At 40.5% G+C, this 21,842-nt stretch overlaps 1 protein-coding gene across 1 annotated transcript in view; it reads left to right on the top strand.

Moving 5' to 3' along the window:
- Window positions 1–21,842, top strand: part of CPA6 (carboxypeptidase A6) — an 84,841-nt gene that overhangs the window by 39,374 nt on the left and 23,625 nt on the right. Inside the window, exons 3-6 of the mRNA XM_037381724.1 lie at window positions 12,631–12,755; window positions 16,263–16,377; window positions 17,316–17,417; window positions 18,233–18,337. Coding sequence (XP_037237621.1) covers window positions 12,631–12,755; window positions 16,263–16,377; window positions 17,316–17,417; window positions 18,233–18,337 — 447 coding nt within the window. The remainder of the gene's footprint in view (window positions 1–12,630; window positions 12,756–16,262; window positions 16,378–17,315; window positions 17,418–18,232; window positions 18,338–21,842) is intronic.

Here is a 21,842-nt window from a genome sequence, read left to right on the forward strand (position 1 = left end):
TGGCCCATTATCTCAGAGGAGGATGGGGAGTATCTGTAAGACAGGTCTCCAGCCCCTGCAACGGCATGGAAAGGACTGTACTGTGACATGCAGTGCCCTCAGGCACTGGGAGAGGGACAAGCCTCATTAATGGTCTCCAAGACACAGAGCAGAACCAGTGAAGTAGCAACTTGATCACTATGTTGTTTGTTCCGGGAGTTGAACACAAGTCCCAGGCTCTGTCTCTTCCCCTGTGAGCCCTGCTTGAGCCCGGCAGGCAATAGTTGACTTCTGCCTGTACCTAGGAAAGTAAAGGAGTTTGATGGGAAGCCTTTCAGGCACCATAGACACCAGCTAAAGTCATTTGGCACAGCAAACTCAAGGCTTTGTTTGTGTCTGGATGAAAAAAGCTCTGTGGACTTAGACAAAAGAACATGTTGGTAACCTTGGCAGTCTGTGACATACAGTTTGGGGTCACAGCAGAAGAGCAGTGGTATCAAAGTGTTGGGAGTGTGTGCAAAACCTCTAGGCTGCTCACTGCCTTCAACTCCAGCAAACTGTGAGGCAGTCTCTGATGTATCTGTGTCTCCGCTGTTGAAACCTCATGTAAATGATTGTGTTCTCACTGAGGCAAAGAATGAAGATACATATAATTTTCTAGTCCAGTAGTTAACATCTAGAATAGAAGTACATCAAATATCACTCTGCATACCAAAAAGATCTTAGAAGAGCTCTTACACCCTCCTGAAAAGCATTCCATCTTTCAGTTATGACGAAGCTTTCTTGCTACTGTTTCTTGAGAAAATGGACAGAGCTACCTTAGGTACCTCAGCCCAGGAGAAGGCTTATTGCTGCGAGTACTCCAGCAGTCAAGACAGCTGCCTTACTAGCTTTGAGTAGGAAGGCTGAGGCTCTCTTCATCACTTCTGCATTTCTTAACAATATGTTCAGTTAGTTCCCCACTCAAGATGCTATCTTTTGTAAGTTCTATTCTTAAGACACCCAACCAGTGCACATGCTGCATAAGGAATTTCAGTGTTCAACAGAGGCAGTGTCGCAATGCTATGTATTATAGCATTTTGTACTGGTAATGTCCAACTCTCCTAAAGAATATTGTCTTTTATTTGTTTCTGCAGTGCTTGCTAAGGGCCTGACCCTCAGCTGTGAATGTTACTGTAATACCCCAAAAAGGGATAATTGTTTTACTCCCAATTACGAAAAAAAAATCTAAGCATGAACCCAAGAAATGCATATGGAAGCTGGTTTTTGCATTAATTTCTTCCCCCTGGATGCTGGAACGTAAAGAGGGAGCACATTGCGTTTTTTCCTTTCTCCTCATATTGCAGACCCTGCAACGCAAAAGGGTTACTCACCTTCCTGCAACTGTTTCTCATTACAGAGCTCCCTTAGGCTCCCAGAAAGAGATTCCTTCACCCAGTTCCATCAAAGTAAGAACAGTAGAAACTTGAATAAATAATTGCATGCTATAACTCTGAGAGCAGCATAATGAAATTTTGGCAAACTGCATCAAAATCTGACTAGTTAATTAGAAAGTGATTGATTCTGATGAAGTAGTATGCTGAGGAGGTTGAAGGGAAGATTCAAATAAGAGAGAGTATTGACACAGTTTCATGAAAACAGGCTGGGTTTGCCTGCATTTCAGGTCTGGGGCTCTTCCATCTGCAGCTGCTTCACCGCCCATCTACATGGGGTCAGACAGAAAGAGACACCTGGGGGGCTAACAAGTAATGGATATGTTTAACATTAACTTATCATTATCTCCCCCCACCCCCCCAAAAAATATCTCAAGTTATTCACTCATGAAGGAGCAAATTGACAGTGACACTTCTTAGAATTGCCAAGTACTTACAATACCAGTAAAAGTCAGTAGTGGCTGCAAGTCATCGGCCCCTCTGAAGAACTATGTATTTAGAATTGTGCCATGTTTTAAGTGTCCTTGTTAGTCTCCCCTGTCCTTCCCCTGCCCCTCAGGCTTCCAGAGTTGGAAACTCAACCAGCAATGGACTTATGTTCAATTTTCTAAGCATGAGCTTTAAGCACAATGATGATAATGTGCTCAGCAGAAAATAGAAGACTGCAACAAAAAAGAACCAAACCACCAAAGTGCAAAATAAGCTACAAACAAAGCCCAGATACAGTTCTGTTGCTGTCTTAACACAGTATGCCTGACAAACAATAGAAGTATGAACAGGGAGGTCAACAGAGATACACAAATTGCTATAATAACAAGTACTGCACTTTGGATTTTTATGTTTTATAGTCAGAAAACCAGAACTGGTTTAAGACCCATCTTTGAATCCATTTTGGTTTGAGCAGTAAATTAATACCAACCTGTCATATTACTCACATGTTCTGTTCCTCAAGGGAAAAATAAAACTGGAACCAGGATCCTTTCAAGACACAACAGTTTTGTACCTAAATAGCCATCAAATAGCAATAATTTCACTTTTTTTTTTCCAGAGAAACTATTTTGGGATTAACTGCAAGTAGTTGGTCTATTGAAGAACATTAATGTTTTATTTAAAGCCGTTTGAAAACTTCAGCCTGAGTTATGATATGGCCCGATAGTATTCTCCACAATTGTCAGTATTAGAACAAGAAAAGCCATTGAAAATAACAGTTGCATTACTTTCACTCTTGAAGTGAGAAGGATATCTGCACTTGGGTTTAAATTCAGATATATGTTTCTCTGACCTGGCAAGTTGGTCTATTAGAGATGAGGTATATTTCAAAGGTGCCAAAAGTTATGCTCTCTCTGTCAGTAGTCCCCATTAGTCAATCCAAAGAAATTACAGTGCAAAAGTCAAGTTTGGGGAGTGCACTTTTCCCCCAGGGTGATCCATGCACAACTTAAATGTTTTGAATAAATTCCCACAACAGTGCAAACACATGAGTAGGTTCTGCACGAATGGATCATATTCTTGTTGCAGGGTTTCCTTGCATACAGCAGGCCATCTATGTTGGTAAGGGAAAGAGCAGACAGTCCCTCCTGTCCCTGGCTTCTTCCTCACTGTGTCTGGTGGAGGGAGTTTTACTATAGATGCGTGGCGTTCTGTGTTTATTCCAGCCATTTCCGTCTGCCTTTAGAATCTATACTTGTAAGGCAGAGTCACTTAGCCTTTGCCTTAAGCCTATCTTTGATAATCCAAAGAATTAAAAGGAAAACTCATTTCTGTCCAGTTAAAATGGGTGTATCCTTCTGAAGGGCCATATCACAAAGAAGTTTGAGAAAAGTATCTTGATGGTCCTGTTACAAAGCAGTGTATTTCAGTGTCAGGCAGAGAGAAAAGCAAATGCAAAGGTACAACCTTCTTGTCACCCACTGATTTGTACAAAGGGAAGACGATCAGGAAGAAAATAAACAGGCACTGGAAAGAGTGGCAATGTATCTTTTCACTCATTTTATCTGCCTGTTTCCTAATTATCCTTACCACGGATTTTTGCTGAGTAGATTCTGTCATTTGCACTCTGCTCTAGCTGCTTTCTTTCAGAAACGCCAGGGTAGTGCAGAAAGAAGTGGGGAGAGCTTTGCCTTCTGCCACGCTGAAGCCAATGCCATAGAATTCAGCTGACTTCAAGGTCCATCCATTTTGGGAAGAGGATCAGAGGCAAAAGGAGTCCTTTCTTGAATGCGCATTTACAGAAACCTACACTGAAACATCTTGGAAGGATCATCTTGGGATTGGCTATATGTTTTGATGTATTTGAAGTATTTTAGAATATGCCCCCAGTAATTAACTTAGGCAGCAGTGGCAGCCTAGCCACAGCATAAGAAACAAAACTTGCAGAAGTAGGATGACTACTCAGGGGCTTTAATCCACATGGAAATCTTTTGATCTCAAACAGGACTGCTCTTTTACCAATACTTGAACTGTAAGATTAACTCATACACTTTTACAGAAGGTATAGTCCCTTCAGACTTTTTAAACTTAGCATGTGGAGCTCCTTAGGAGGGATATTTGCTCCCCCTTTTTTTAAGAAAAAAAAAAAAAGTCCATATATACTGCTTAGTGTAATAAAACCCTGAAACCTGCCTGAAGTGTATGGGCTCTGCTACAGTACAAATGCCATTGCTTAAAATGAGTGAATAATGGGTAATGAATGTTTCATTCCGCACATTTAACTTTTGGTTCATGAATTGCCCAAGGGCAAATCACATTAGTCATAATCACTTGCTGAGTAATTTCCACAAATTAGTTTTGGTCTGTTGCTCCATTGCCCACTGTACTTTGTTATTAATCATTATTATAAATTGATTCCTTCATTGGCTGGTTCTGTTAACTGCTAGGTGACAAAATATTGCTTTTTTCTCTGATGGGGTGAACATAGCATGTAGGCCTGCACTGCCAGTAAAAATAGCCAGCTCTACAGATTAAAATTTGTCTGCTGTGAGTTCTGGAAAGTTGCTTAAACTTGCATGTATTCAACCAATAAACTTATCCACAGTAACAAAGCAAAAAGGAAGCCTAAATGTACTGAGACTGATTGGCTACCATCCCAGCCTGCAGAGCAGCAGGAGATGGCTCTGGCCTGACCACCCTTGCCCCAACCAGGCAGAGCAGGGTCCTCTGGGCTCCCCCTGCCAGCCCCACTCTTTAGGACCACAATACCACCGTCTTCCCAGAGCGAGTTCTCAGAAAGCTCTTATGCATCGTGCTCTGCTGTGTATTCAACTGTTACTTAGGGCAATACATACCTGAAGTCATAAGAAATGAGGCAGGTGGGGAACAGTCATGCTCTTTTTCAAGACAGGAGATGCCAGTTTCTGGTTTTCACTAAGTGACAGGGGTAGTACAGCTGGGAGAGGTCTTTGGTATGTATACAGTAGTGTTTATCTCTTGTCTCCAGCTTGTTCCTCCATCAAGTTTCTTTCAGTTTCTGTGGGGAAGAAAAGTAAAAGCCTGGTGACTGTGCTTCCCACCAGCAGCATCACCCCACACCCTTGAACACCTTTTGCACAGTCCCTGTGCCAGAGACAACTGGAGCACATGTGATGGTGAGTGTGACAGGGGTAAATGATGGTGGAGCTCCTCCTCCAACTTTCATGTAAGATGACAAGTATGTTGCATAGCAGTCTTAAGGAACATTTTCATATTGTTGTGATAAACTAAAATGCAGCACATTCTTTAGCAGTTCAAGTGCAGTTCAGGGAGTTATTTATTTTCCTAACTATGGATCACTGTCACAGTTTTTGGATTGGCTGCTGCTCTAACACAATCACAGGTGCCAATGTTAAATTTTAGATGTTCTACTGCCGTCCTTTGCTCTTATAAATACTCTCTCTTTTTATAACTATGATAAAAATCTTTGTTCGTGACCCAGTGTTTCATACCAGTCATTTGCAAATTATTACAATAACCAACAAACAAAGGAGAAATATTTAGGATGATAGTACCACAGTGACCTGAGTATTACAGAACTGCCTGCCCTTGGTCCCTCAGGGCTTGTCTTGTCCAGCTTTTGTCTCTCTGCCCCATACACCTCTCCAATGACTGGCTATTGTCTACCGCTCATTTAGGAGACAGTTTGAGGAGCCTGTTGCTGATTTATGAGCCCTTCCATGGTTTTAATTCTGTTGGACCTGACTGACAGAAACAAATGTCATATTCCTAAGTGCTTTGCTAAGAAACCAGGATTTGCTCAGGTTCTCAGACCCAGCAGATTATGTTGACCTGCTCTGGAATTTTCCTTTATAAGCATTATTTTTGAAGTGCTACTTCATTTGAGTCTTGACTGATAACTTCTGCTCCATCAGTGGTCTACAATCACTTCTTGCCACATACGCCTGACTGGGATTGAGGCTGTTTGTATATGTAGCAAAGAAGCTACTGCTCTGTGAACATTCCTGGCATAATAGAGTTAGACCACTCATTCTTCAGTAGCTTTTACAAAAGAAATTCCTGGGCACAGCCAGGCACTTTTTTAACTTTGGGAGGAGTCAGCCTAGCAGGCCTTGAAGCCACAACTCCGTTCCCTTTTGTTTGTTTTCTAGCCCCTACAGCAGCTGCTTATTCATTGTAATCCCTGAACTGATCCTGTCATTGCAGTTCAGGGAATCAGAAAAATATCTCATAGGGGAAAAGAATCACCTGGCTATAAATCTGATAGTTTACAGCTCCATAGGCAAATGCTGAAAAAGGCTTCAGGGAACAAAAGCCCATAAGAAAATGCAGTAAGAAAGCCTGTGAGCCCAAATGGAGCTGTTCTTACTTTGCAGAAGGAAAGAATTAGCTCACTAGCCAGACCTGTGTGCATTGTACTTTGCACGTACAGTAAATATATCTATATAGCCAGATGCTTTAGTCATCAGTCCAGATTTTACTCTAATTCAGAGTTAGAGTTCCAGTCAGATGTGCATAGAATATTTCAGATACGCAGGGAACATTGGGTGACAACAGAGATTGTTCATCAATATATCAGAATACATGTCTGTAAACCGCTTGCCAGGCTCAGAAGGAAAATACCATTCCAGGAAAACTTTACTAGGAAGATGCATGACAGAACAGGAGAGCCCAGGTAGTAAGTGTGTCCTCAAAAGATGCAGAAAGGCTAGACTTCTGAGATGGAAGGAATCTGCTTCCTCTTTTACTAGTGAGGAGGTCTGAGTCTGAGCTCAACAAAAGTCATCAACACAGCCCCAGTGGGAGCAGGATCAGACCCAGGGCTTACTGTTCCATTTCTTATGCAGTGCAGCAACAACTACAAAATGAACCAAGCCATAAATAGTTTAATACGAAACAAAATAGGGTTTTGGTTGGGATTTTTTTAATGAGCCTATTAAAGACTGTTTCATGTCTTTCAAATGTATGTAGCCCAGTGGCATCTGTACTTGTAAGAATGGATATTCAATTACCGTATAATTGTGTATGAGTTTTTCCTCAGTGACTCTCTTGAGTAATAGCCTATGAGTTCTTTTCTGCAGTGTATAGAGCCCTGTGTAAAATTACACCAGTGTAAGTAGAGTGGCAAGACCATTACGGTGTTCCACAAAGATCTGCAAAACTCAAAATTTCAAGCTGTGCATTGTTCGCATTCTGTTCCTGCCAGTGTTATGGCTGCTGCAATCCCATGAACAATCCCAATTTATTGGCACATTTATTCTTACCAGCCTCACTGAAAAGCAAATAAATACTGAAAAGTTAGAGCCAATTAAACGTCTAGTGTGCTCAATCAGAAACTTAAATTACTTTGCACCAGCAACTAGGGCTACCTTGTAAGACCTAGAAAGCACAGGTAATGCCACACTTAATTGCCACTGGACCATTTTGCTGCACATAAAGGGCAGCTGAAGGAGATTTGCAGTCAGGACTGTCAATTAAGTTCCTTAATTGGCAGGAGCAAGTGAGGATGAAATCAGTCCTGATCCTGAAAATATTTGCAAGGGTGAAGACATTAGAGAGGAGCAGTTCTACTCTTTCCAGGTGAACTATAGCACAGCTATAACTATCCACCAGTGTCAGAGTCAACTGGAGTCATTCTTCATTCTTTCTTTGCAGATGTACCAACAGAAGCCTAAAAGTCAGTTGCACATCATATATGTGTATGCAAGGGGTGTTTCTGTACATATATATATGTGACTATGTTTCTCATGTGTTATGTGATGAAGCCTCCAACGGTCAGACCTCTGACAACATCAGTGAGACTAGAGCAGTTTCTACTTCTTCTATTCTCTTGCATTCTGCTACCAAGTTCCTAACTGAAAATGGATCTAATGAGTTGCAGGACTGCTTACGGTGTTTATGTGTCTATGCATGAGCATATGAATGCAAACAGAAAACCCATACATCCTGAGAGAGTCAATGACACACTGATAGAGCCCATTAGCAAAGAGCATCACTGCTTGAATTACTGACCGCATATTCCCTTTTACAAAAGGCTCAGAAATGCCAAGCCATTTCAACTGATGGCATCATAACAATAATCATATTCTGAACTTTACAGTTGACAGCATTTCTCAAAGAAATCTGTTCATAATGATGTTAAGGACAAGGCCAACTTTGGCATATGTATTGCTGTATACAACTCAGTAAGTATAAAACCTGGAATTGCTAGGTAATAAGGCATAACAAAATTACTGTCTTCCTGGGGTATCACACAGATAAATCATGTAAACAATTTTGTCCAGATAATAAATACATGTTATGGCAGGTTTGTCCTAGTTATTTTCAATGACAAGCGTCAGTCATTGAATTTGATTTGATTGATACATGATCACAGACCTGATGAGAGTGCTAAGCATCTTCCTTTCATGCTAAATGGAAGATGAAATAAAACATCTGTTTCCAAAAGGGTAGTGAGGAACCACTGGAGGCTACTGCCCAAGAAAATGGCTTTAATTACAAAGTATGCACTGGACTAAGCCCTGTGGTCTAAAGAAGCTGAGGATTTCTTTCAGTGATTTGAATGAAAAAAAGGATTGTGGGATTTGTGCACCCATGAGTGTGTTCCCGGGAAAAAGCGAAGAGACTCCTTTTTTCTTGGGCTACGAATCCACAGGCACAGAACAAGCTGGAGGAAAACCTGGAACTAGTGAAGAAAAGAACTCCCTGCTGTGGTTTCTGTCTTGGCAGGGCAACAGAGCTTTATGTACATCATATGTGATACATAGGATTATACCAACAAAATGTTTGTATTCTCTGAAAATGATTTGCATCATTTTTAATTTTGGAAGAAATTCTGAATTCTCTTATTTCAGCACCAAAATCTTTTTAAAATATTTGTCCCTTTGCCTTGTGCTAACTTTTCATTCACCATATTGACCAAAAGCTAGAGACATGACCAATGAGTTCAGGGTTGCTGTAGCTTGGAAGGTGCCCGGGTAAAAGCTGATATATTTATACTCTTGACCTGTCTTTTAACACCTTGGTTTCAAGAGAAACTGTCTACAAGGAAACCCAAAGAGTGTTGGCTTTCCTCAGCACAAGTTGAATTCCATGGACTTTTGGGACAAATGAGGTTGAAAAAAGAATGTGCAGTTAAGAAAGAATATTTACTATGTAGTCATGGTGAATAATAATAATCTCTTATACCTTCTTCATTAAATAAAGCAATAATGTGTTTAAATCATCTGGGGAAAGGGAGCTGTCCGTATACTTTTACATACCATTTCTTCTCATAAAAAGCAAGTCAGGATGCTCATGCCTCCAGTGAGATTCTGGGAAAGAGCATTCACTCAGCATCTGCAGATCCACTGCTGTCCCTGAGAACAGGTACCCGAGTCACACCTGTGTGCAGCAGCAAGTGCTGAGTAATTGATCTCTAGGTCCCAAGTCTGAGCCTAATGAAAAATCCTGCCTGGACTCTTCTTACTGTCCAGAGGCTTAAAACATCCCAAGACCCTCTAAAGGCAACCTGCTGCCTGACAGATAGGAAAAGATCTGCAAAGGAGACAGTTCTGCAAAGGAGATGAGAATATTATTTTAAGTTTGCAGACATACTCTAAAGCATATCTCTTCTCCTCTAGCCTCAAGATACCAGGTGAATTGTGAGGTTCAGATATTTGGCTGTGTGTTCAGGGGGTTCTGTAGGATTTCTGCATCTCTTCATTTTGTAGCTAGAGAATCTTCTCCCCACCTAGTAAATCCCACCACCCACACGGCAAATAAATGTCTTTTGGCACTGACTGGTACACCGTGCATACTATGTAATAGCTAATGTGTACTGTGTGGAGACAACAATATCCCATTGCAGATAGTAAAGAGAATAGGAGAACAATAAATAGCACTACCACTCAATAGCCGGCAGAGCCCAGCATGGAAATCCCAAGGCATGCTTGCCAGAGGAATGAGGCTGAAGGAGGAGGAGTAATGACTCCGGTGGAGCCCTCAGTATTGATGGGAGCTGTAATGTTGAAGTCTCCTAAAGCTGACGGTGAGTAAAGGATAGTTGGACTGGCTCGGTCCAAACATGCCTGCTCTGAAATCCATCATCTGTCAGTTTTCATGCACTGTCTCTATGTCATGCCAAGGACAAGCTGAAAGCTGCAATATAAATAAGATGCCTGTTGGACAAATGTGTTTTTTGTTACATGCTTTATAAAGCAAAACCAAAGCAACTGAAGCAGTGTTCTGGGCAGCGCAGGTAACACCTCCCAGATGAGCACCGCATGCTTTGTTTACGTTGCAAAGGATGAGAATTGAGACGCAGATGAAACCAAACTACCCATATAGGGAACTGAGTTGAAGAGTGATTTGCATTCTAAAAATGGATTTTTTTGTGTCACTTCCAGGACAATACCAGGAGTGAGATACTGCATCTTTGCCAAAAGAGGATAGCGGTGTGTAGTATACGGCTGATTTCATTAGTTAAGATTGCTTCTGCTTTTGGTATTCCCTTGCAGCCAGTAATGTGAGGGACAATTTGAATACCTCAAAAATCAGAAAGCTTCATGATGTTGTAACCAATAGTGTGAATATTGGTTGGGTTATCCCCTCTGTGATGATGGACAAATTTGCTAAAATTAATCCTACGTAACTATGAAGAACAAAGATGAGTTTTAGGTGCATCTGAATCATGGTTTGGGTTGGGGTTTTTTTTGTAACTTGTATTTTCACTTTTGTGTGCTTAGATACTGCAGCTGGCCAGGAGACACTTGCTTCACGAAGTTGTTCTTAGCTTGTGTATAACAATTTGTTGTTATTTTTGTGGCTCAAGCAGCTGATGGATGCAGTCTTACTCCAAGAGCAACAAATTTACCCTCTGTGGTATTTTTAGGGATGAATGTTAAAAGTCAAATACATATTTCTGATTAACCATGTGTGAAATCAGCCATGTTGAATTTGGGAGAATTTCACTGGATGCCTATAATTAATCAAAACATGAGAGACAGATAAACTAACAAACATAAGGTGATAGCACAGTGTGAGAGGATTCTAATTTACAAGCAGCATTTAGCACCATTTAATTCAGGAGTTCAGTTTCTACTGACCATCTGTCATAGTTGCTGTCAGCTTCACAGGGCTCACAAACTTTGCCAGTCCTGGTGTTAGACTTCAAAAAACACTGTGCCCGCCCGCCACTATCACACAGATCCATAGACCATATTGTGGCAGTGTGAAACAAAGAGTGGGTTTGGCAGGAGTAAAAGAGGTTGCCCCTGTGTTTCGGTTTTTCTCCTTCCAAAGTAGCAGGCATTTAATTGGATTAATTGGACTAAAGTCACTACTGCTTGAAGAGGTAGCATCAGGTTCAGTGTCAGATGCCTTGTTGGTAATCAAAATATTCTTACGCAGGCCCATTTGAGAAATGGTGGGGACTAAACTCCATTGCAAGATTGTACTCCATACAACACCAGGTGAAATGCATTAGATATTTCCAGATTAGGTATGTACATTAGATATATACAAGTAGATAATTGTATGGCATACAAGTTGTCAGGAACTTTTAAAATACAGGTTATAAAAAACTTCTTAGAAATCTGGAAAGTAAGTAAGGCAAGGGACACACATGAGCTATATCCATGACTTTTGTCAATGCAGCCTAGCACAGCTGATTGCATGAAATTCAAAAGATATTTATCAAGTATTAATTCTTTTAAAATCCTCTTTTAAGAAATGTGGGGACTTGGTAGTCCCTATCAATTCCCCTTTTTGTATTCAGCTCACAAACTTACGTGTCTTTAAGGCCTGTGGATCTTGACATAGATATTTGTCACATTGACACAGAGGTTGTTGCTGAGACTCCTTTCCATAGTCTCTTGTGACTATGCAGCAGCTCTGGGAAGAGTTTTGTTAACTTGTGTTCTAATCACTGTCCTCACACTGCCTGAGGAGGAACTGTTCTTACCTGCGTTGAAGACTATGTCTGTTGTTGGTACGGCTGAGCAGTACACCACCATTTTGCTACAGGGTGCGAAACACTTGAATTTCAAATCCCTGTTTGCGAACGTTCGTGCTGACTTGAAAATTCATGTTCTGGATTAAAATTTCCAAGTGTTTTTCAGATGTGGCAACAAAAGAAAGTAAAAATGGACAAGAAGTATGCCTTAGGTATAGCACATTAATAGCTGTGATATCATGTAGTAGCTGTAGTTTTTACAATGTTGTAATAATTTGATTATCTTCATCCTGTTATTTTGACATTTCATATAAAATTGTTGGGTAGATGACAGCTTTCTTCATAGTGGTGGTGACCTGTTACTAACCTTTGATCTGCTTATTATCAAGAGTAAAACTTGGGTACGCTTTGCAAATAACACTGGTATATGCTACACTTTCTACCTCTCTTCAGTGTTCTTTTCTTTTACTGCCCCAGTGAACAGAGAAAATACCTTGTGAAATAGAAAAGACTCATGGTCTCCATAGGAGCTAATACATAGGGAATGTATAGTAGTCTGAGGAGGCTCATGAAGTTGGAGATAGCTTTTGTTTCAAGCTGTTGGAGGAGGCATATTCCTGAGACTGTTCTCTCTTCCTATTGGCAAATCTCCCGAAAGAGTTGGGGTAAGCTGGATGCAGTCATTCCTCAAAATCTGTTACATTAGCATAGATGTTGAGCTGGACCAGCCTATACAGTTTTATTGTCTATACCATTCCTAGAGTGTCTGCCTACGTAGCTTCAAGCATGCCATCTCCTGGATTTCCCCACCTACACTGAATGCATATGAATTACAGGTTGGTTCCTGCACTACAGGTGGACTTGTGGCAGCCCAGCAGCCCCTTCCACATCGTTGAAGGTACAGTCACCGATGTGCGAGTACCACAGAACACATCCCGAAGTCTGTTGCCCTACCTCCAGCAAGCAGACATCGCATACACGTAAGCCCGTGCTTTGGTTTCTGTGCCTTGCTCCAGGGATCTGTTCTCCAAGGCAGGTTTCTGACTGCCACGCCAAGTGTGCTTGAAAACACACTCCACATCATAGCAATTAGACTGGCAGACAGGTAGACATTGCCAAGAAAACAACCATTTTAATGGGAGAACAGAAAATCTCCCACAGGCAGGCAGTTTTAATTAAATGTTCTCCTTTGGAGTCAAGCTGAAGTGTTTTCAATGTATATGAAATCACATCTGTTAAGAGAGGGATGGTAATTACTAATTCTACAGCCTGCTTTGGCTCTCTCTGTATTTAACAGGAGCAAGGTTTGTTTACAAGTGTGCTGCAAATGCAGAGGCAAGCCTTCTTCATTAATTATAAAGGAATGTACTAGTTCTCTTTTATAACATTCCATTCCTCATGACCCAACAAAAGTCATAAAGAACAAATACTAAGGATCACATATCATTTATAGTGTTTCTTAAAAGCATTCAAGACAGTTTTGGAGTATACTTACCATTTCATAATGATCAATATGATGTACTAGACAAGCGTTACGATCTTGTCATTAAAGCCTTTTCAGTGAGATGCCTAAGCATCTGAATAATCAACCGATGAGTTACTCAGATTCTCAAACATTTGCTGAATAAAACCTTACATGAGGCTATTTATACTTAATGAGAAGGGGATGGCACAATTCTTGCTGTACATTATATGGACTCTTACCAAAATTGCACTTTTATTATCACAATAGTCTTTTACTAATTTGTTGTTCTAAAAATGCAGAAAAAACATAAGGAAATTAATTATGCAGGCCTGATAGCTGAAGTTCAGAGTGACTTTCATGCTTCAGTTTTGTTTGTGTTTAAAAATGAGATGGGGATTTCGGTAATTGTTTTCCTGTGCTTATACAAAAAATGTCCCCTGCTTACTGTGTCCCAGCAGTTGCATTCAATCTGCTGCTGTTCCTGCTCACAGTAATCACCTGTGATGAAATGACAGAGGGCCATTTTATATGTGTTATAAACACTCCCTCTACTTGAAGAACTTTACTTAGGTTGCAGAGTGGAGTATGGAAGGGCGAGAACTGCGAGAGTGAAAGGTCTCTGCAGTTCACCTGAAACAACGTGCTACAAATACTAGGACAACATTACATTGATCTTCCACAGGGCAAATTTCCTCTCTGACATTTGGTACACAAGTTGTGTGTACTTAGAAGGAAGCCAGACAGCATTTTGTCAGCTCCAGACTGTTTCTTTGCTCTCCATCTTCATCTCCCTGCTGCCCATTTTGGACTCCTTGTCTGCTGGATCCCAGCCATCAGAAGCAAAACGCTGCAAAGCCTCAGACAAGCACGTGCTTGTCCTGACAAGCCTCCCGAGATCTGTAACTCAGCAAAAGCTGGGAGGATTCGCCATGAGAGCAGCAATAGCTATAGTCTGGGAGCGGCAGGAGCGGGGCTGCCAGGGCAGCGGGGCAGAGCCGTGCCCACAGCACAGCTGGGGTGGGGACCGCAGCCCGGCGCTGAAGTGCTGCTCCACAGCCAAGGGGGTGAGGCACCAGTCAAGATTTCATACAGGTCCTTTTCTCATGGCTGTTTTTCACAGTATTTTTTAATTTTATTTTATTTTTGACACCCTATTTGCAAAGGAGTTTAAATTGCCACATCCCTTTTGGAAGTGGAAAATCTGAGGCAAACACCACGTAAAACTTCAGCTTAATGGAGTGACGCTTGCCTAAATTACGACAAATTTCTAAGGGCAGGAAACATTAAGCAGCCCTAATAATGAACAAGGTGAACAGCCCTCGCCTTTAAGACAGGCTTCATGGTCCCAGTGTCCCATGACAAGAAGACGGTCATGAAAAGAAGCCAGGCATCAGATAAACTCTTACTGTGCCAAGTTGCCTCAGTTGTAAGTTCTCTGGCAATGAAGCCACTTAGGTTGCGTTCAGACCTGAGGGATTTAAGATTGCCTTTGTTTTATAAGCACATATAGTACACAGTTGTTTAAGAGTAAAGAAAGAGTATCAAACCTCATTTGCAGTACAGACACAGAAACAATCTGGAGTTGTGAAATTAAATCTGTTACTATAACAGTGTGAACAAACACAGCTTGATCCTGGTAGGTACTTACACTAATAAGAGTTCAGCAAAGCAGGCACATATTTTTTTAACATACTAGATGTCCTAATGGCTTGAATAAAACCGCTGCTAATCTAACTACAGGCTTAAATGCGTTACAGTACTGGTCTTAGAGTGTATACCGCTTTGCAAGTCAAGACTATAAGCTCTTAGTTTGCTTAATGAAAGTTGCTGATGTAGAACAATGTAATTCCTAATGATACAATTAGTTCACTAATACATTTGAAGGTGTGGATAACCTTTACTTGGACATTATATGTGGATAGACCTGTTATCTTTGAGATATCTGCTGCACAGTTCAGTCAGAGTGAATGCAGTTTCTTTGTATTTTTCTCAATCATCGCAGCTAATGCCTGTAAAACTTTAAAATGTTGAATGTGACCATCGTTTTACAGGCATGATGATTTAGTGGTATGGTGATTGCACATTGCCATGCTTCGGGAGAAGGTGATAAAGAAGGATAACTACCACTTTTACAGTGATGCTGTTATTGTTCTCAGTGACAATAGTCCCAGCTCCTGCCACTGCGTGATGGAAAGGATAAATGCTTCGACTTCTCCAGTATAATTCTATTTCAATATTTTCTGTATTATATTTTTATATTGGTATCATTATTTCATTTTGCCATAGAACAGGAAAGTTTTCAGCTTACACCACTGTTTCTGCATTTTGCTCTTAATGCAAAAAACCTCTCAATTTTTATGCAAATTTATTTAATTTTCACTTAGGATTGTTTCATGTTTTTCCTGGGTTATTTTAAAATAACTGACAAACAATTATTGCAGAGTAGATAATGTGAACAATAAGCCACACTTAAGATTTTTTCTTTGTTGTTTATTCTGTTTCAGACAGAATGATAATGCCACCAAGTTCTTCAGTATTTTGTTTTCCCTCTACAACTTGTAGGTATATGTGATGTTCCATGTCAGTAAAATAACTCCCGAGAGAAAGTATGTGCATATTTTTCTAAGCCTAAAAAGATTTTTTGAATGGTTTTGAAATCAATTTTTGAAGATCCATCAGCACATAGTATAACTGAATTATAAAAGAAGGCAGCAAATGCTGCTCCATAAACAAATTACAGTGGTTTCTTCACATTGGCTACATTATTTACATCATTCTCTTTTATTTACTTAAGAAGCTCATTGTGGTTTTTGCAGGCACTGATACATTTCAAAGCAGCTGGAATATTTATTTAGCAGCATATATTCAAATAAGCCTGAAGCACTCTATTGTCAAAATATAACAGATGAAGTAATGTCAGGATGGTTTAACTCCTGCTATATTTCTTCTAATTATGGTTGTTCTGCTTTAGCCTGTGTGTTCTACTAGTTTTTCAGTAATACCACTATCTTTTCTTGCCTAGGATTCTCATATCAGACCTACAGAAAGCAATAGAAAACCAAACTGGATCTAGGACATACAGGAATCGAAGGTCCCTCTCTGAGTATAACTATGAAGTGTATCACTCCCTGGAAGAAGTATGTGAAAAGTCATATTGTTCCTCATATCCACCACACTGTTGTTTCTAATAAGGCTAAGATTTCACTCTCACTACAAGTTATGGTTAGCTATTCATCTTCAGAAGTGTTATAAATGTTTCTTTCTCAAAAATATTCACATTCTTAAAAACACATATTATTTTAATATTTATATTTAAGGCTTGTCTTTACATGTAACTATCTTCGACAGCTTCTGAGTTTTCTTCTTGACGTAGGTCTTCTACTCTGGTGGAATAAGAGATTCAATGAGTGATTAGTCTCACCAAGTCGTTTAAGTAAGCAATATGAGCAAATGCTTAAGTATTTGCACAAGACGCCCAAAGATTTAAAAACACTTAGATACAAATTCATATACAAGGGATACTATCCTGGATGAAATCCGGGTAAATAATTTCTGCCAATTTCAGTATGCTCACATACACAGTTTCAGTCTGCAGCAGAACAAAGTCACTAGGCTGAGCATGGAGAGTGCGGCACCTTAGTGAGATCTGGTGCCTGTGAAACAAATATTGTGGGCATGTCAAGCTGTTCACCATCCTGTGACCTGGCAGTGACTCAAGACCCCTAGAAGACTCAGTGACCTTCTTTGTTCATTCCATTAATACTTAGTGGGAATGACAGATTAGCCCCATCCCCAGATTTTCGATGGACAGCTAATGCATTCTGGTAATATCCAACAATAAAATGGGAAAAAAATCCCATGTGACTGAAGGCTGCATCCAGCCTCTGGAAATAGGGTTATGAGGTCCCAATGGTAGTTCAAGTGTGAAAACAAAAACAAACAAACAAAACAACAAAAAAAGACAAAAACTACAGGAAATATACAAAGGACTGGGAGCTGAGATTAATAAATGTGTTACGGTTGCTTCCCATGAAATGCAAAGATTGAAGCAAGGATTTTATTTCTGTATTTGCAGATCCAGGGTTGGATGTATCATCTGAATAAAACTCATTCAGATCTTGTTCACATGTTCTCTGTTGGAAAATCCTATGAAGGGAGACCACTGTTGGTTCTCAAGGTAAAGATTAGGTAGTCGTCAATAAGACTAAAATCTGGAATCAGGGACAGACTTTGTTGCTTATGTTATAGCATGTATGCTAGAGATGCAGGTTAACAGTGTTTCCTAAGGATGAGTTGCTAAGACACAAGTATCTCTGAATGTTATCTTTATTAAACAAAAAAAAAGCCCAAAAGCTGAAAAACTAAAACCCAAATCCTATTTACTTGTATTGGATATGCATGGAAGGAGATAACAGGACAAGTTCAATTAGCAGGATTTGGATTTAAAGGAATTGGGAAGTTTTGTGTTTATAGACAACTTGGAAAGCAGTTATGCTGGAGAGGGACCCTAGAGGTCTCCGGAGCCCTTCTCAGCATCTGCCAGATACTCTTCCTCCTCAGCTACTAAGTAAAATTTCAAGGCTGTGTGTTCTCAACTCAGATTATTAGGACCACAAGTTAGAAGGTGTCAGCAAGACACAAAAGAAATGTTGCTTTCAATGTACTTTCTTTACTCTGCTGTTGCAGAGTTCAGAAAATTAGATTCTGCATCAGGCTATTCCTATAGCATTGTTTTTCCTCACCCTGCTGTATGTGATATTTGAGGATATCATTCTTCATAAAAGAGAGATTTTCTGTAGATCAGCTTCTTTATCTTGGCATACCTGCATACCTTTACCTTGGCCATACCTTTGAAAACAATAAATTTGTGTGCCTTTATACAAGGAAATTCAAAACAGTTTAGTGTTTCTAATATTCTGTTATTTTCTCATTATTGTGTTTCACTACTGTCATGAGATCCATTGATATTTCTATGACTATTCACACTTCAAGTTAGGTAAAAGATCACGGCCCTACAAGAAAGCTGTCTGGATGGACTGTGGGATTCATGCAAGAGAATGGATTGGCCCTGCCTTTTGCCAGTGGTTCGTGAAAGAAGTAAGTGTTTAATGAAATAGTCATGCAGTTCCTTCAGTTCAATACACATTGTGATTTTGCTATAGCCAATCTAACTTATTACTAATAAGAAAAACAACTAGCTATTGTACTGCTTTTTTTAAATTATTTGTAAAACACTTAAGTGCTTGACAAACGAAGCTGATAGTGACAGTCAGACACAGCTAGGCACAGGACAAAAAGATGCCAGGCACATATTGGCAGACATATGAAGCAGGATTTTATTCCAAGACCTAAAAATGTGAAGACTGTAATTCTGGTAATGGTCCAGGTAAATCATTGCCAGTGTGTACTGTTTCAGATCAGTTCAGCAATATCTTTGCTTTAAGGACTTAGATTAAGAAAGACATTTATCTTTTCTGTAATTCTATAGGAACAGGAAGCTAAAATCATAGAATTCTTTAGGTTGGAAAAGGTCCATGCTGGCAACTGTGTCATGGTTTTCCTGCTGCACAGTGGTTTCCAGCTCCTCCTGTTTGTTGCCCATGCTGTGTGCATTGGTGTAGATGCACTTCAGCTGGGCTATTGATCCTGCCACCTTTTTGAGGGGTAAAACCCTAATTCCTACGTGACTATTCTCAGGCACTTCCATGGTTTCTAACACATAAGTAACCCCTTGCATCTTTGCTGGTGCATGGATCTCCATCCCCTACCTCCACTGAGACTACAGACCAAAGGACCTAGCTAGCACACTGTCCCTCAAACATTGGTGTGCTGCACCTGGGGCTTACCTCTAGTGAGCCTGGGTTTATCCCTTTCCCCCTTCAAACCTAGTTTAAAGCTTTCAGTAAGCCCTGCTGAATCCCGTGCAAAGACCCTTTCCCCCCTTTAAGACAGGTGTATCCCGTCTGTCACCAGCAGGCTTACTGTCGTATAAACTGACCCATGATCAAAAACCCCAAAATTCTGCTGGTGACATGAGGTTTGGAGCCAGGTATTGATCTGCTGGCTCATCTTCTTCATAGACAGATTTCACCCAAAATGATGGGTTTCATATTCTCCAAATATCTAGTGGTTCCTTCAATGCTTCTTTGATCCTAACTTACTGGATTTATGCTCACTTTATCTTTGATGTCCAAGGTTTAGCCTTCTTACCCATCCATTTGCCATTTTTCAAGTGATCGGTGAAATCAAATGGCAATGGAATTTTGCTTTCCACTTGTCCATGACATTATTATTTTTTAATATCAGCACTTAATTTCTTCTAATTTGGGATTCATTTCAGATGCACGATATGTTTGCAGGATTTTGACATTTCCCCATAGCCAACAAACTTTTGTTCAAGATGGGATATTAGCTCCACAGTGGAGACTAACTTGCAATGCAATTTACGGAAGTCAAAGAAGGCTTCAAAAAATGCAACAGTGTGCTCTGGGTATTTTGCATACCATTTTTTGTACGAAATAAGGGATACAATTATTTTTTTTGCAAGGTTCTTCCTGTAAACACAATTTTCTCATTTTTCTTCCACCCCATCACTGTAGAATTCTACAATGTATTAGTACCTCCTCTGATTTAAAAGATCTGCCTTTGATTTTCTGGGATCTCTCCACTCAGAAGAAAGATCCTGGCCCTGTAAGTCACTTCATACAGAGTAAACTTCTGCATCACCACCATAATGCATTAGCTTAGATGATCATGTAACCATGTATGGCCTTCCCTCGCAAGTCACAGCAGCATATAGGGCAAGTACAGAAATAATGAGGCCGCTACAGTTTGGGTGAGCCTGTCAGCATGGCTGCTAATGCTTGCATAGGCTAAACCAGACCCAAGAACCAATCTCCAAATTTCAGTGCGCAATGATGGTGTGTCCTCTTATTAGGACTTGTGTCAGTGTAAAAAAAAGACTTTGCAGCTATTTCTGAGCAGGTTTCCTACCCAGGAGAACAGGCTGCAGGAAGATGCTTGAGACAGATGGGCAGTGGTGGGAAAGCGTATTGCTCAAGTACATCTTCCTTACCAAGGTTTTCCCCATAAAGCACTACAATGAGGCAGCAAGGTAAAAATCACAAGGTTTCTCTGTAGAGTTTACAGCAGAATACAGGCTGTGTATGTGTATATAAAACCCTTCTGGTTGTTATTTGAGGTCCTCAGAGAGCAGCTTGCTAGTAAGACTGTGGTGCTATGTTAAAGCATTTTCCTAGATTAAAGAAAGTTTCTGCAGATTTCCTGGAGACTACAGGAATGTACCACCTTTGTGTGCCCATCTCAGTTCTGCACTGCCTTTGTTCACAAATTACATATATTTTCCTCTTTCCTGAGAGCAATATTTCAATCCAGCATTAAAGCAAAAATCATCAGGATAAGAACACATTATGCTCACAGTTTCCGTCATTACATTAAGAATGACTGGGAGAGGAAGAGAGACAAGATGATTAGATTGTTTGGTTTAGGATATTGCCTTTTGCATTAAATTAATTAGACATTTTTAGTAAGAACTCTGGGAAAACTCTCTCTCTGTGCTTCAAACTCTGCAATTCTCTTTTGCTGGTAAAATTCTCCCTTGAGCACCTCTGCAGCCCAGCAGCCCACTTTCCATCCTCCCTGGTGCTTATGGGCAGTTCTGAAAAAGGGCAGTCAGCTTGGAAACAGATTTTTCCTGGCATGTTTGTTGTCTCTAAGAAATAGCACCACAAGCCCATTGATTTAAGGCAAGCAAAAGGAAATGTTGGATTTATGTGATGTTAGCTTCTTTTCTAGCAGCAACAGCATACGTGCATCCCTTTACTGGGCAGGCAGCCTGAAATACTTTACTGAGCTTCCACTTCATCCTGTGGTCTGTGTCACTTGTTTTATTGAAGTAGCCATACTCCTGTGTACAACTAGGCTTTTCAAGTGATTTAGCTTAGAAAACAACCTCAGTGTATGAATGTCACTTACTGTTCAAGCTCAAGACTGGGTGCTGCAAACTTGACCAGATAATTCCCATCCAGCTTGGGAGCTCTCAGCACCTTGCTTGCACCTCTGGAAGCATCAGCTTCTGCGTGCCAGTGAATTTGCTGCAAGCAATGGGAGACACCATCTCCCGTAGGGTGGAGGTGCCACTGAGCATCTGGCTGCTAGTGTGGTTTGTCAAGGTGTGGGCAGTGACACCCCGCTTTCTACAGAGCATCTGGAGTTGTTCAGCTCAGCAGGACACAGCTCCCATCTGTCTAGAAATGCAGAGCACACTAAGGCAGATCAGACTTGGGAAATGAGGATGTGAGGCTAGTGTATGTGAAGGCAAGAGGCTGCCTGCCACACAGGCTTGTTCTGTGTTCAGGCAAGTACAATAGTTAGCAGAAAAGAACAGATGAACTAGAAAAAAAGGGAGAAAGGTGTAAAAATAGAAGTTAAAGATTAAAAAGAGAAAGAGAATGCACAGGAAAGGGGTTTGCATTATGTGATAATATAGTTGAAAGTGCAAAACCAGCATGCTTGCATTTTGAAACAAACAAAAGGAGAGTGAAGGCTATTGTTTGGTTTGGGAGTCTGATTTTTTTGTTTG

Source organism: Falco rusticolus, chromosome 3 (assembly GCF_015220075.1).
Source record: "Falco rusticolus isolate bFalRus1 chromosome 3, bFalRus1.pri, whole genome shotgun sequence".
Lineage (NCBI taxonomy): Eukaryota > Metazoa > Chordata > Aves > Falconiformes > Falconidae > Falco > Falco rusticolus.